A 10175-nucleotide genomic window follows, 5' to 3' on the forward strand; every position below is an offset into this window, starting at 1 on the left:
GAACCCACAGCACAACCAGTGCCAAGGGTCTTCTTCCTCCCCGATGTCTCACCTTTTTGCATCTAAGGACAGTTCCTTGGTTTTTTTTTTTGTTTGTTTATTTTTGTTTTTGTTTTGGAGAGGATTTTGCTATAGGGCACGTGGCGCTCGCCAAACAGACAGAGAGAGACAGAGAGACAGAAAGCAAGAAATCACCCCGCAGGGGGGATAGCCACACCGCAATCCCTTCTCCTCCATTCTCTTCTCGGGATCTTGGGCACGCACGCACACGCGCCCGGCGTGAGTTTAAGCCACCGGTCCAGGATTCGAACCGTGGTCGACTACGTGGGAGTCCAGCAACATAGCCATTACGCTAACTGCTGGTCCCAGGACAGTCCCTTGTAATCTAAGGAAGCTCCTGCTTTGGCCCAGATCCGTTCCAGCTGCATTTTTTCTCCCATGCACATAGAGCTTCTAGGATTGTGTGGGATGGGAATATGGTTTAGGAATATCGCTGGCTGCATCCTGGCCAGCAGCCATCTCTGGTCACAGTCAGTCCTTCACCAAATATTTGTCAAGCACAAGCTACATGCCAGGGTCATGCTGGTGAGTAGGACAAAGTCAAGCTTCCTCTCTCAGGGGATGAGTCTGTCCCTTGAGAGCGTCTCACTCAGACTTAACATAAATCCCACTCACATTGCTGGGTGAACCCCAACCCCATGTCCTTGCGCTCACTGCTGCAGTGGCACTGGAAGGCCATAAGCCCAGAATCACAACAACTAGTGCGTGCAACCTGATGGAACAGCAGGACAGGGAGCAGTGAGACCACATATAGACCTGTTTGCCACTCCCTCTGGCCCCAGAGTGAGAGACCTTCAGGTGTCAGAATGGGCTCAGCCCTGGCTCTTGGACCCAAGGCCATCCTGCCTAACTGTCCAGCCAGTGCTGACTGCCCTGTTCTCCAGCTGGCCTTGAACTTGCATTATTGTCATCACACAGTGTTTTTTTCTCTCACTTTCAATTCAAGCTTAATTAATGTTTCAAAGTACCTACATGCATAAATAAACAAATATTTCTAAAATTTTCTTTCACACCTCAGTAGGTCATCTTAGGCATTCCCTATGAAGTACATACCCTGCTCTAGAGACCACTACCCTATCCACACCTGGGAAGCTGCCCAAGATTCAAAGACTGTCCTGTAACATCTGACACACCCCTAACATTTCAGGTAAGGCATACATTCAAGAAAATAGATCGCAGGTGCTAACAAGGAGAAAAGAGTATCATCAAGGCTCAGATGCAACCTGTCAGAGTGCACGTGTGATGTACTGCCACTTAGTTCTACTACTGTCCTGCTACTTGGACGCCCCAGGTGTGCCACTTGAAGATTATCTGTCCACCTGTCTACCGCTGTCTGTTCTGAAAGCCGAATCCACCAGGAGTGAAGAGCTGGAGGAAACTGATGCAGTCCAATAGATGAGCACCACATAGCTCCATGCACAGACCATGCGGACATGGAGGAATAGCGTCTGCAGCCTCTGCAAGTAGGTCTGGAGCAGACTGCAACCTGGTCTCTCTGCCCACCACTTCCCCAGCTTGTGCCCCTGAAATGAGCCACCCTGTGTCTGGCTGCTGCACACCCACCAAGCATGAAGTGGGGTGACTCTGGGGTTTGTCCTAAGCCTAAGTGAGAAGCACAAAGGGACACAGGTATTCCTATACCTAGAGAAAAATGGACACCCAGCAGTCCGAAGAGAAATTCAGCTATTTCCACCCTTAACCTTTCAAAGTTCTTTGCATGCTGTTGTTTTCCTCCCTTTAAGAGCAGCTGACAACACACATCTCTGAAGTGCTTACCTGTCCTCACTTTCAGGTGTGCTCTGCCGACTTCTTTTCCACATGCTTTGGCCACAATCTCAACCAGATGCAAGACTCCAGGCTCCAGCCTTGAGAGGGTCACACTTGTGTTCTGGGTCTCTAGGCCCAGGGTCACACTCGTGTTCTGGGTCTCTAGACCCATGGTGGGGCTCCGTGAAGAAGTCAAGGTGAGCTGGAAGGTGGGGGGCAGGGCGCCACCTGCCACCCATGCCAGGTGGAAGCTGGTACTAGTCACATTGGAGACTGTGATCTTTCCAATGGAGACTGGACCTGGGAGGCAGGATGTGAACACTGAAATTAAGATCAATTGAGCCCCCAAAGAGAAAGAAAGAGAAGGCCTGTCCAGTGCTGAAGATCCAGTAAATACACCATATGGAGGCATGAGAAGTCTGTGGGTGAGGCCAGCTGAGGCAAGTCCTGTGATGCCCCTTGCTGTAACAGCACACACATCGGTAGGGCCCTTGTGTGAACCACCCTTGTGTGAACCACCGAGGATGGCTCTCTGCCCCTTGACATGATGGTTAAAGGTTTCTGGCTTAAGCACACCTCTGAGGAAACTGGATTTCTCAAAATAATGTCCTCTTGAGCAGACTCTATGTGGCTCCTCAGAGAGGATGTTTGCCCCTGATCCTTGGGTGAACTCAAGGAGGGGTCAACATGGATGACAATGCTGGATGGAGACCTCAGGCTACTAAAAACTGCCTTAAGAGTTGTGTCTTGGAGCTCACACTGTGTGGCAGAGGGAAGGCACTGATAGAGCCCCTTTTGACAGGAAGGCAGTGTGAGGTGAGCTCTGTGAGCTTGCAGCCGGCATGGCACTATGAGGCTGTCACAGCCCAGGCCTGTCTTCTGAACGGCCAGGTGCTGCACATACCCTGAGGTGTCTGAGAGCTTGATGATGGCTAAACTCTCTGTGCATGATGAAGCTGCTGAAGGTTGCAGCACAGCTAGGGTAGGATACAAGATGGCTTGAGGTGTGACACAGCTGGGAAGTTACAGAACTACTGGGAGGTGTGGACCATCTAGAGATGCAAATGAGGTATTTTTCTGTTTATAGAAATTTATATCATGGTGATAGCTTATCTACCTGGGACACAGAGTAATTGGGCAACAGCTGTACCTGAGTTATGATAAGCCAGAACTCTTAATACTTTCACTGGTTAGATTGTTTCACTTCAGCTGAGGGTGCAAAACAACTGGGGTGCAGAACATCCAGGGATGCAGAACAACTGGGGAGCTGAACAGCCGGGGTTGCAGAACAACTGGGTAGAGAACAACTGGGGTGCCAAACAGCCAGAGATGCAGAACAACTGGGGTGCTGAACAGCCAGGGGTGCAGAATAGCTGGGGTGAAAAATAGCTGGGGGTGTTAGCCAAGGGTGCAGAACAATGGGGGTGCAGAACAGCTGAGGGTGCAGAACTATTCAAAGTACAGAACAGCTGTGGGTGCACAACTACTAGGAGTACAAAACAGCTTGGGGTGAAGAACAGCTGGGGTGCAGAACTACTAGGAGTGCAAAACAGCTGAGGGTGCAGAACAACTGGGGTGCAGAACTAGTAGGAGTGCAGAACAGCTGGGGTTTCAGAACAGCTGAGGGTGCAAAACAGCTGGGGATGTAGAGCAGTTGGGAGTGCAGACAAGCGAGGGATGCAGAACAGCTGAGGGTGCAGAACAGCTCGGAGTGCAGAACCACTATGAGTGCAGAACAGCTGGGTGTGCAGAACAATTGGGTGCAGAACAACTGGTTGTGCAAAACAGCTAGGGGTGCAGAACTTGGGTTCAGAAAAGCTGATGGTGCAGAACAGCTGGGTGTGCAGGACAACTGGGGTGCAGAACAACTGGATGTGCAAAACAGCTAGGGGTGCAGAACTTGGGTTCAGAAGAGCTGATGGTGCAGAACAGCTGGGTGTGCAGAACAACTGGGGTGCAGAACAACTGGATGTGCAAAACAGCTAGGGGTGCAGAACTTGGGTTCAGAAGAGCTGATGGTGCAGAACAGCTGGGTGTGCAAAACAGCTAGGGGTGCAGAACTTGGGTCCAGAAGAGCTAACGGTGCAGAACAGCTGGGGGAGCACAGGCCAGAAGTCACAGGGTTGTAGGGTGGTATTACATGTTAGGCTGCAGCAGGCTGGGATTACAGCTCTGTGGGGTTGCAGAGCTGTGGGGATAGTCAGAGACACAGACACCACAGACACTCTTCCTAGAGCCCAGCTTCCACCTCTCTGCTGCCAACAGGGAGCTTACAAGATGGGGAGGCGAAGGCTGGAGAGAAGCAAGGGACCAGGCTCTTGTCCTAACTAGACCAGACACCAATGGCCAGGACAGGTTGCTGTGCACCTGGGCTTCCTGGTGCACAGGTGAGAAAGTTCACTGTACACTTCCAACAGGCCTTTGACCCCACTGTGTAAGCTTCTCCTCTGGGGCTGTGCAGGCTGTGTAGCCTCCATCAGGGTTCCAGTCCTCCACATGCACCATTCACATACTCACCACAGGTCGGGGTCTGCAGAGCCATGGGAGTGTGGGCTGATGACAGGTCCGGGAAGTGCGAGGGCCCAGTGTCCTCCTTCTGTATCCAGGTGGGGTTCAGAGGTCTTTCCTGTGTGGATAGGCTGACATGCCCTGTGGGGTCCTGGGTAGTGAAGGGCAAGGAGTATGGCTCCGTAGTAGACTTTCTTAGAAGCTGTTCGTGATGATCCAGCAGGCCTTCTGTGGCCCTAGGAGGGGAGCTGTGGGTCGGCCTGAAAGCTCTGGGGGAAGAGGTGGTGCTGGCTGCCTGGCTAGTGTTCCACAGATCCATCCCTGAGCCTGGGGCCGTGCTGGGCACCATCTCCTTCACACCTTGCTCTGTGCTGCTCCTGCTGGGCCCACCCACGTCACTGTCCCCTTGCCTGGGTGGGGACACCAGGGTCCAGGCCTGGTCAGTTGCCTGGGTGCTCCATGGGCTCCAGGGGCTGGGTGCCAAGGTGGGCATCTCCAAGTCAAGGGCTGTTGTTCCTGTGCTGAGAGCCAGAGACATGACCCCAGTCTCCACAGACGGCATACTCTCCGTGGGGCTCACCATATCACCTGCCAAGACACACCCAGACAGAGTGCTGGTCCAGATGTCTAAGCAGAGCCCATCAGATCCCACCCTCCTGGAGGACAACACAGCCACCCAACAGGCCTGCTTCTGCCTTCCTGGACATGGGCTATCTCAGTTGGCATTTATGAGAGCTTACTGGGGCTTATGTGTGCAGGCACCCTGGCACTCTCAGAAAACAAGGGGACCTCTTCATTTGACATAAGAGGAAACTGAGACCCTGAGAGTAAGGGACCCATCCAAGGGCTGCAGAGTCAGGACTTGAGTACAGGACTTGGTTTTCAGGGCCTTAGGTTCCTGCATCAAGGAACTGGGGAAACAGGACATTTTCTCCCAGATTTGTGCTCAGGGTGGGACTTGGTGCTGGCTGCTCTCTCTGGTTTGTTGTACTTTAGATGAAGAAGCAGAAAATAGGAGGAAAGCGGCAGGGGTGTCAGGAAGCAGGCCAATACCTGCATAGTTTAAGAAATACCCTCCCCAGGGACCATGTCTCTCCTGCTCCTTCCAGCTAGCAAGGCTTGACAGGGATATAGGCAGGTTCTAAACACTTTGCCCATGCCTATAACCAGGGCAGACATTACTAATAAATCATAGCATTTAAGTTTACATGTGACCCCTTCCTGCTCCTTGATTTAGCATCCTGGGTAGGCCCAGCCATCAGAACTGGGCAAAACGACAGGGGAAGAGACGTGGCAGAACTGTGACTCAGGAGGTCCCCATCGGGCCCTGTTCCAGCTCATCTAGACTTCTACACCCTCTGGAGCTTGAGGTGACCTGGGGAAGGAGCCACCTCCCAGGGCCACTTCATGACTTCTGTGTCCCCAAGGAACTTAGATCCCTTCACAAAAAAATGTATTAAGAAGTATATTTTACAACTGCACTGGGATACAGATGAGTAAAATCCAGATTGGTTCTATTGTTACATATGAAAGGACTTTTAGAAGTTTGTGGAAAATAGAATTAAAGTACAGACTTATTTCCTGAAAAAAAAAAATCTATGCATGGTTTTTTCATACTATACTTTTTCCATGAACATTTTGAAGACCACCTTGTAAATATATTTACTATTATTATATAAATTTAGTTCATCTAATTTTAAATAAATATTTTAAAAATATGCCAGATGTACGTACACTTGGCAAAGAAAGAGAGGTGTGGTCATGCTCCAGTCCCTTTTTCTCCACCTCTCCATCCTGCAGAGATGTTGGGCATGAACACACTTCCACCCAGCATGTTTTTCAAGCCACTGGGGCCAGGATCCGAATTGTGCAGTCACCTATGTGGGACTATGTAGTTAAGCTCCCTTAACCACTAGACCACAGGGCTGGCCCTTTCTGATTTTAAACTAAAGCATTTCCATGGGCCCCTGTCATTATCATGGGTCCTCTGCCTGCACCTGATGAAGAGGTTGACCCTGCCCTACCCCAGGTGCCCATGGAGAGGGCTGCCCCATAGCTGGGCGGAGGGCACTCACCCTCACAGGCCCGGCCTGGCCGGGAGGGGTTGGCATCCCTGGCTGTGCGGCACTGGCAGGTGTAGGAGCCCTCGAGGTTGATGCACTGGGCGACTGGCGAGCAGTCATGTTCCAAGCTGTCCGAACATTCATCCCAGTCTGCAGAGGGAAAGACAAGGCAGAGGTGAGAATGTCCAGAGCCTGATCAGAAAGCAGAACAGCACTGGAACAGAGATCTTCCTGACCCGAGCAGAGGGCCTTTGCGGGAATCTGTGGGTCCAGCATCCTGGGAAAGAGGTCCTGCACTGGATCCCTTCCTGGAAGCCTGACCTTGAACTGAGGTGACCAGCTGACAGCCTGCCTGCACCAGCCTTCACCATCCATTAACTTATGTGGGCAAGATTAGGGAGGTGGTGTTAGCACCCACAGGTGTGTGTACATTCCTCTCATTCCTCTAGTGTCTATTCTTTGTCCTCATCATTTGACTATTTATTTTTACTATTTATTTATTTATTTTTAGAGGGTCCCCCCCATAGGTCACGTTCATTTGCCAGAGAGAGAGATAGAGAGAGAGACCATAACAGTGAGAGGGAAAGTGAGGAATCACCTCCCAGAGGGAATGGCCATGCTGCAATTCCTTCTCCTCCATCCTCCTCCTGGGATCTTGGGCATGAACACACACGTGCCTGGTGCCATTTTCTTTGCTACCAAACCCAAAAGGTAAGATGACTTTTTCCTCTCTTCAATGTGCCAACATCCCCTAATACTTAGTGTTTCAACTAGTGACAGAAAAATAACTGAGGCAGGAAGGGCCCAGTTAAGCACAATATGAACTGTCTATGCCATTTTAGAGAATCCAGGTGTTTCAAGAGGTATAGGAAACAGCCTTTGAGGACCTCCTTCCTGTGCACCAAAGACCCCATATGATGTCATGTCACACAGAAGCCCAGGTCCTTATGATTTGGCCAAAAAGGGGTATTCAGAATGCTCATCTCCTCAATTTCCCAAAGCCCCCAGTCCTCACTCATCCTACCAGCACCCACTCCCTGACCTGTACACAAATGAGCCCCACATCTCTCCATCAGCAGTCAGTCAGGACTAGTGTTAGGCCAAGCTTTAAGTCATTAATCAGAACCCCATTCCTTTCTCATTCTCCTGTCTCTTTGTCTCCTCTCCTATGGTCTTTCTGGTGACTGGGAGACCAACCCAACCCCAGGAAAGAATCTGATGGTCATATGAACAGTAGGCATGAATGTAACCTTAAGGAATAGGTATCTCAGGCTGTGCTTTAGGCTGGGAAGAGTGGCATGAAGGCCACAACCTTATACTTCCATCCTTTGGTCCAGACCTAGCCCTGAGAGTCACTGTTGCTCTCCTGCAGGGAAGCCACTGGGATGCAAGGTTGAGAAGATGCCCCTGGGGTGGGACTTGCTGGATGGGAGGACTTTGAATGGAACCTCCTCTACCAGAGGGGCTAAGTGGGCCAAGAATGGTGTAGGTCCTGGGTGATAGTGGCAGTGGGGGTGGGGGGCAAGGCAGAAGTAGGGTGGTGATCAGGTCCTCCAAAGAAACAGGTGAGCAGAGTACAGCCATCCTGCAATGCTTGGGCCCTGTCCACAAGACTCAGTGAGCTCCTGTTCCTTCCCCCCCATGAGCCCTCCAGCCTCTTCTTAGTCAGCATTCTGGTCATGTGACAGCACAGAGGTGGCATTCAGGGGGGAACATGTGCCACCCTGGACATTGCGGAAATGGGAAGGGAGATGCAGGTGAGCTCAGTGTGCAATGACCACACGGGGCCTCTGGTTTTAGTGGACAGACATAGAATGAGGTTTGTATTTCCTTTACCCTTTGGAATAAATGAAAAACTGGCTCAAAATAAAGAGGTCTATCCTACCTTTGAGTTGGAGGGGCATCATGGCAGCACTGCTGTGTCAGGGAGCACCTACCTCGCACAAGTGTCCCCTGCTGGTCAATCTGGAACGCCGTGCTTGCCCACAAGTGTGGGAGCATAGCGGACAGTGTGGAGACTCCCACTGGAAGCTCAGGATCTTGCACCGTGAGTCTCAGCTTCACGACCACACTTCCTGCCTGGAGAGACATGATCTTCATCCTTAGCTTCCCACTTCTGTGCAGGTCAGAAACCATGGATGGGAGGGAGTTCTCAACCTGGCCAAGAAGAAGCAACAGCCACTCAGAACAGATATCTCCACTGACATCTTCAAATCCATGAAGTGGGGCCCAGGTATGGCCTATAGATGGTGCCTAGATGCCATTGCTCCGCTCTGTGACTAAGAGGAGCAGCAAACTCTCAGGGCAAGCTGATGCCTTCCAAGCTCACGGCAGTCCTATCAGGCTTTCCCTGGGAGAGATGGGCTTGGCCAGCCTGTGTTGAGAACTCACAATGACAATAAAACTTAGCCTCTGGCTATGGAGCAGATGAACCATCTGCTATAGATGTCCTGAAATTGGTTGAAGGGTATTTGTCTAGATGTGAGAAAGACAGAGACTATTGGACTCCCTGGGTCAATGGACTGAGGGTTGACCAAGAGAGCACTCAAGAACAATCCCCAAGGTTTTGGGGAGCTGTCACCTCTCCTTACTGGGCTGTACCCCCCAGAAAACACACAGATGTGGCCAGTTGTCCAAGCCCAAGCAAGGGAGACATGAGCCTCACTCTGTCTTCTTGTACCTACATGTGAATTGACCTTGGAAAAGAAAGGGAATTCTCTAAGAACTCTCAAAAACTGATCCCTCCTGCAGGTAAATGTTGGGAGGTGACCCTCCATGACTCCCTTACATCTGTACACCTCTTACACTTAGAAGCACTAACTACCCTTCTGTTCCATAATATGTTTCCAAAGATTTCTTAGGAGATAGAGGCCTTCTCAAGAGCAAAAGGCAAGTTTGTCTACTGTCTGCTATAACAAGGAGAGTTTCCCCCTCTGAAGCAGAGTTTGTATGCAGCCCATTGTAAAAGACCTAGGTTTCCTAAGCTTGGGGATCCTCAGCTGTGACACTGACTCTCTTTGTGTCACCATCTACCTGGGTCCCTTCCCATCAATTCTTGAGAGTTGGGGGACGGTGCTCACACCAACATAAAGATCTTACCACCTACTGTGTTCAGAGTAAAACAGTTCTTTGTTTCTGACCTAGGGATCTTGTGTATCCTGCAAGCATCCATGAAACTTTGGCAGGCTGACTTCTCAGGGTACAAGTAGGGTAAAATCTTGGACCTTTTAAAATTCTTAGAAGTTTAGGAAATTGGTTTTTCCAACAACTCACCATCCACATATAGATAGTATTTTAACAGACTTCATTCTTCTAGGCTAGGAGCTAATGTCTCCCTTTAGCCACAAGGGAAGAATGGATGCTGCTATCATTCAAATATGTCACCTAAAATTCATGTGTTGAGCCACCACAATGGGATTAAAAGGGTGAAAATTTTATCAAATCAAGGTGTGGAAAGCTACTGCTTTTAGGAAGAGATTAGTGACTGGGTGTTTAGGGTGGGGCCCTATGACCGAGTCCTGGCGAGTTTGTTAGGAAATGAAATGAGGCAGGCAGGGGCACACATTTCCCATGTTGTGATCCAGCCCCACTCAAGAAGACCACCTGGATGTTAGACCTCCAAACCTCTAGTTTTATAAATCACTCAGTTTCAGGTATGTCCTGTTACTAGCAAAGAGCAGACTGGAGCAAATACTATGATCATTGGTAAATACTTCATTAATGAAGCTCTACCAAAGCAGGAAGACAGAGCTCCCCCAAATCTCCCAGACAGATGGC

At 50.3% G+C, this 10175-nt stretch overlaps 1 protein-coding gene across 1 annotated transcript in view; it reads right to left on the reverse strand.

The window, feature by feature from the left end:
• Positions 1-10175, reverse strand: part of UMODL1 (uromodulin like 1) — a 74451-nt gene that overhangs the window by 25170 nt on the left and 39106 nt on the right. Inside the window, exons 10-13 of the mRNA XM_027774891.1 lie at positions 8336-8555; positions 6411-6548; positions 4345-4923; positions 1837-2127 (exon numbers count right to left, since the gene is read on the reverse strand). Of these exons, the coding sequence (XP_027630692.1) occupies positions 1837-2127; positions 4345-4923; positions 6411-6548; positions 8336-8555 (1228 nt within the window). The remainder of the gene's footprint in view (positions 1-1836; positions 2128-4344; positions 4924-6410; positions 6549-8335; positions 8556-10175) is intronic.

The sequence above is a fragment of the Tupaia chinensis genome, unplaced genomic scaffold (assembly GCF_000334495.1).
Source record: "Tupaia chinensis unplaced genomic scaffold, TupChi_1.0 Scaffold000492_1, whole genome shotgun sequence".
In the NCBI taxonomy this organism is placed as follows: domain Eukaryota; kingdom Metazoa; phylum Chordata; class Mammalia; order Scandentia; family Tupaiidae; genus Tupaia; species Tupaia belangeri.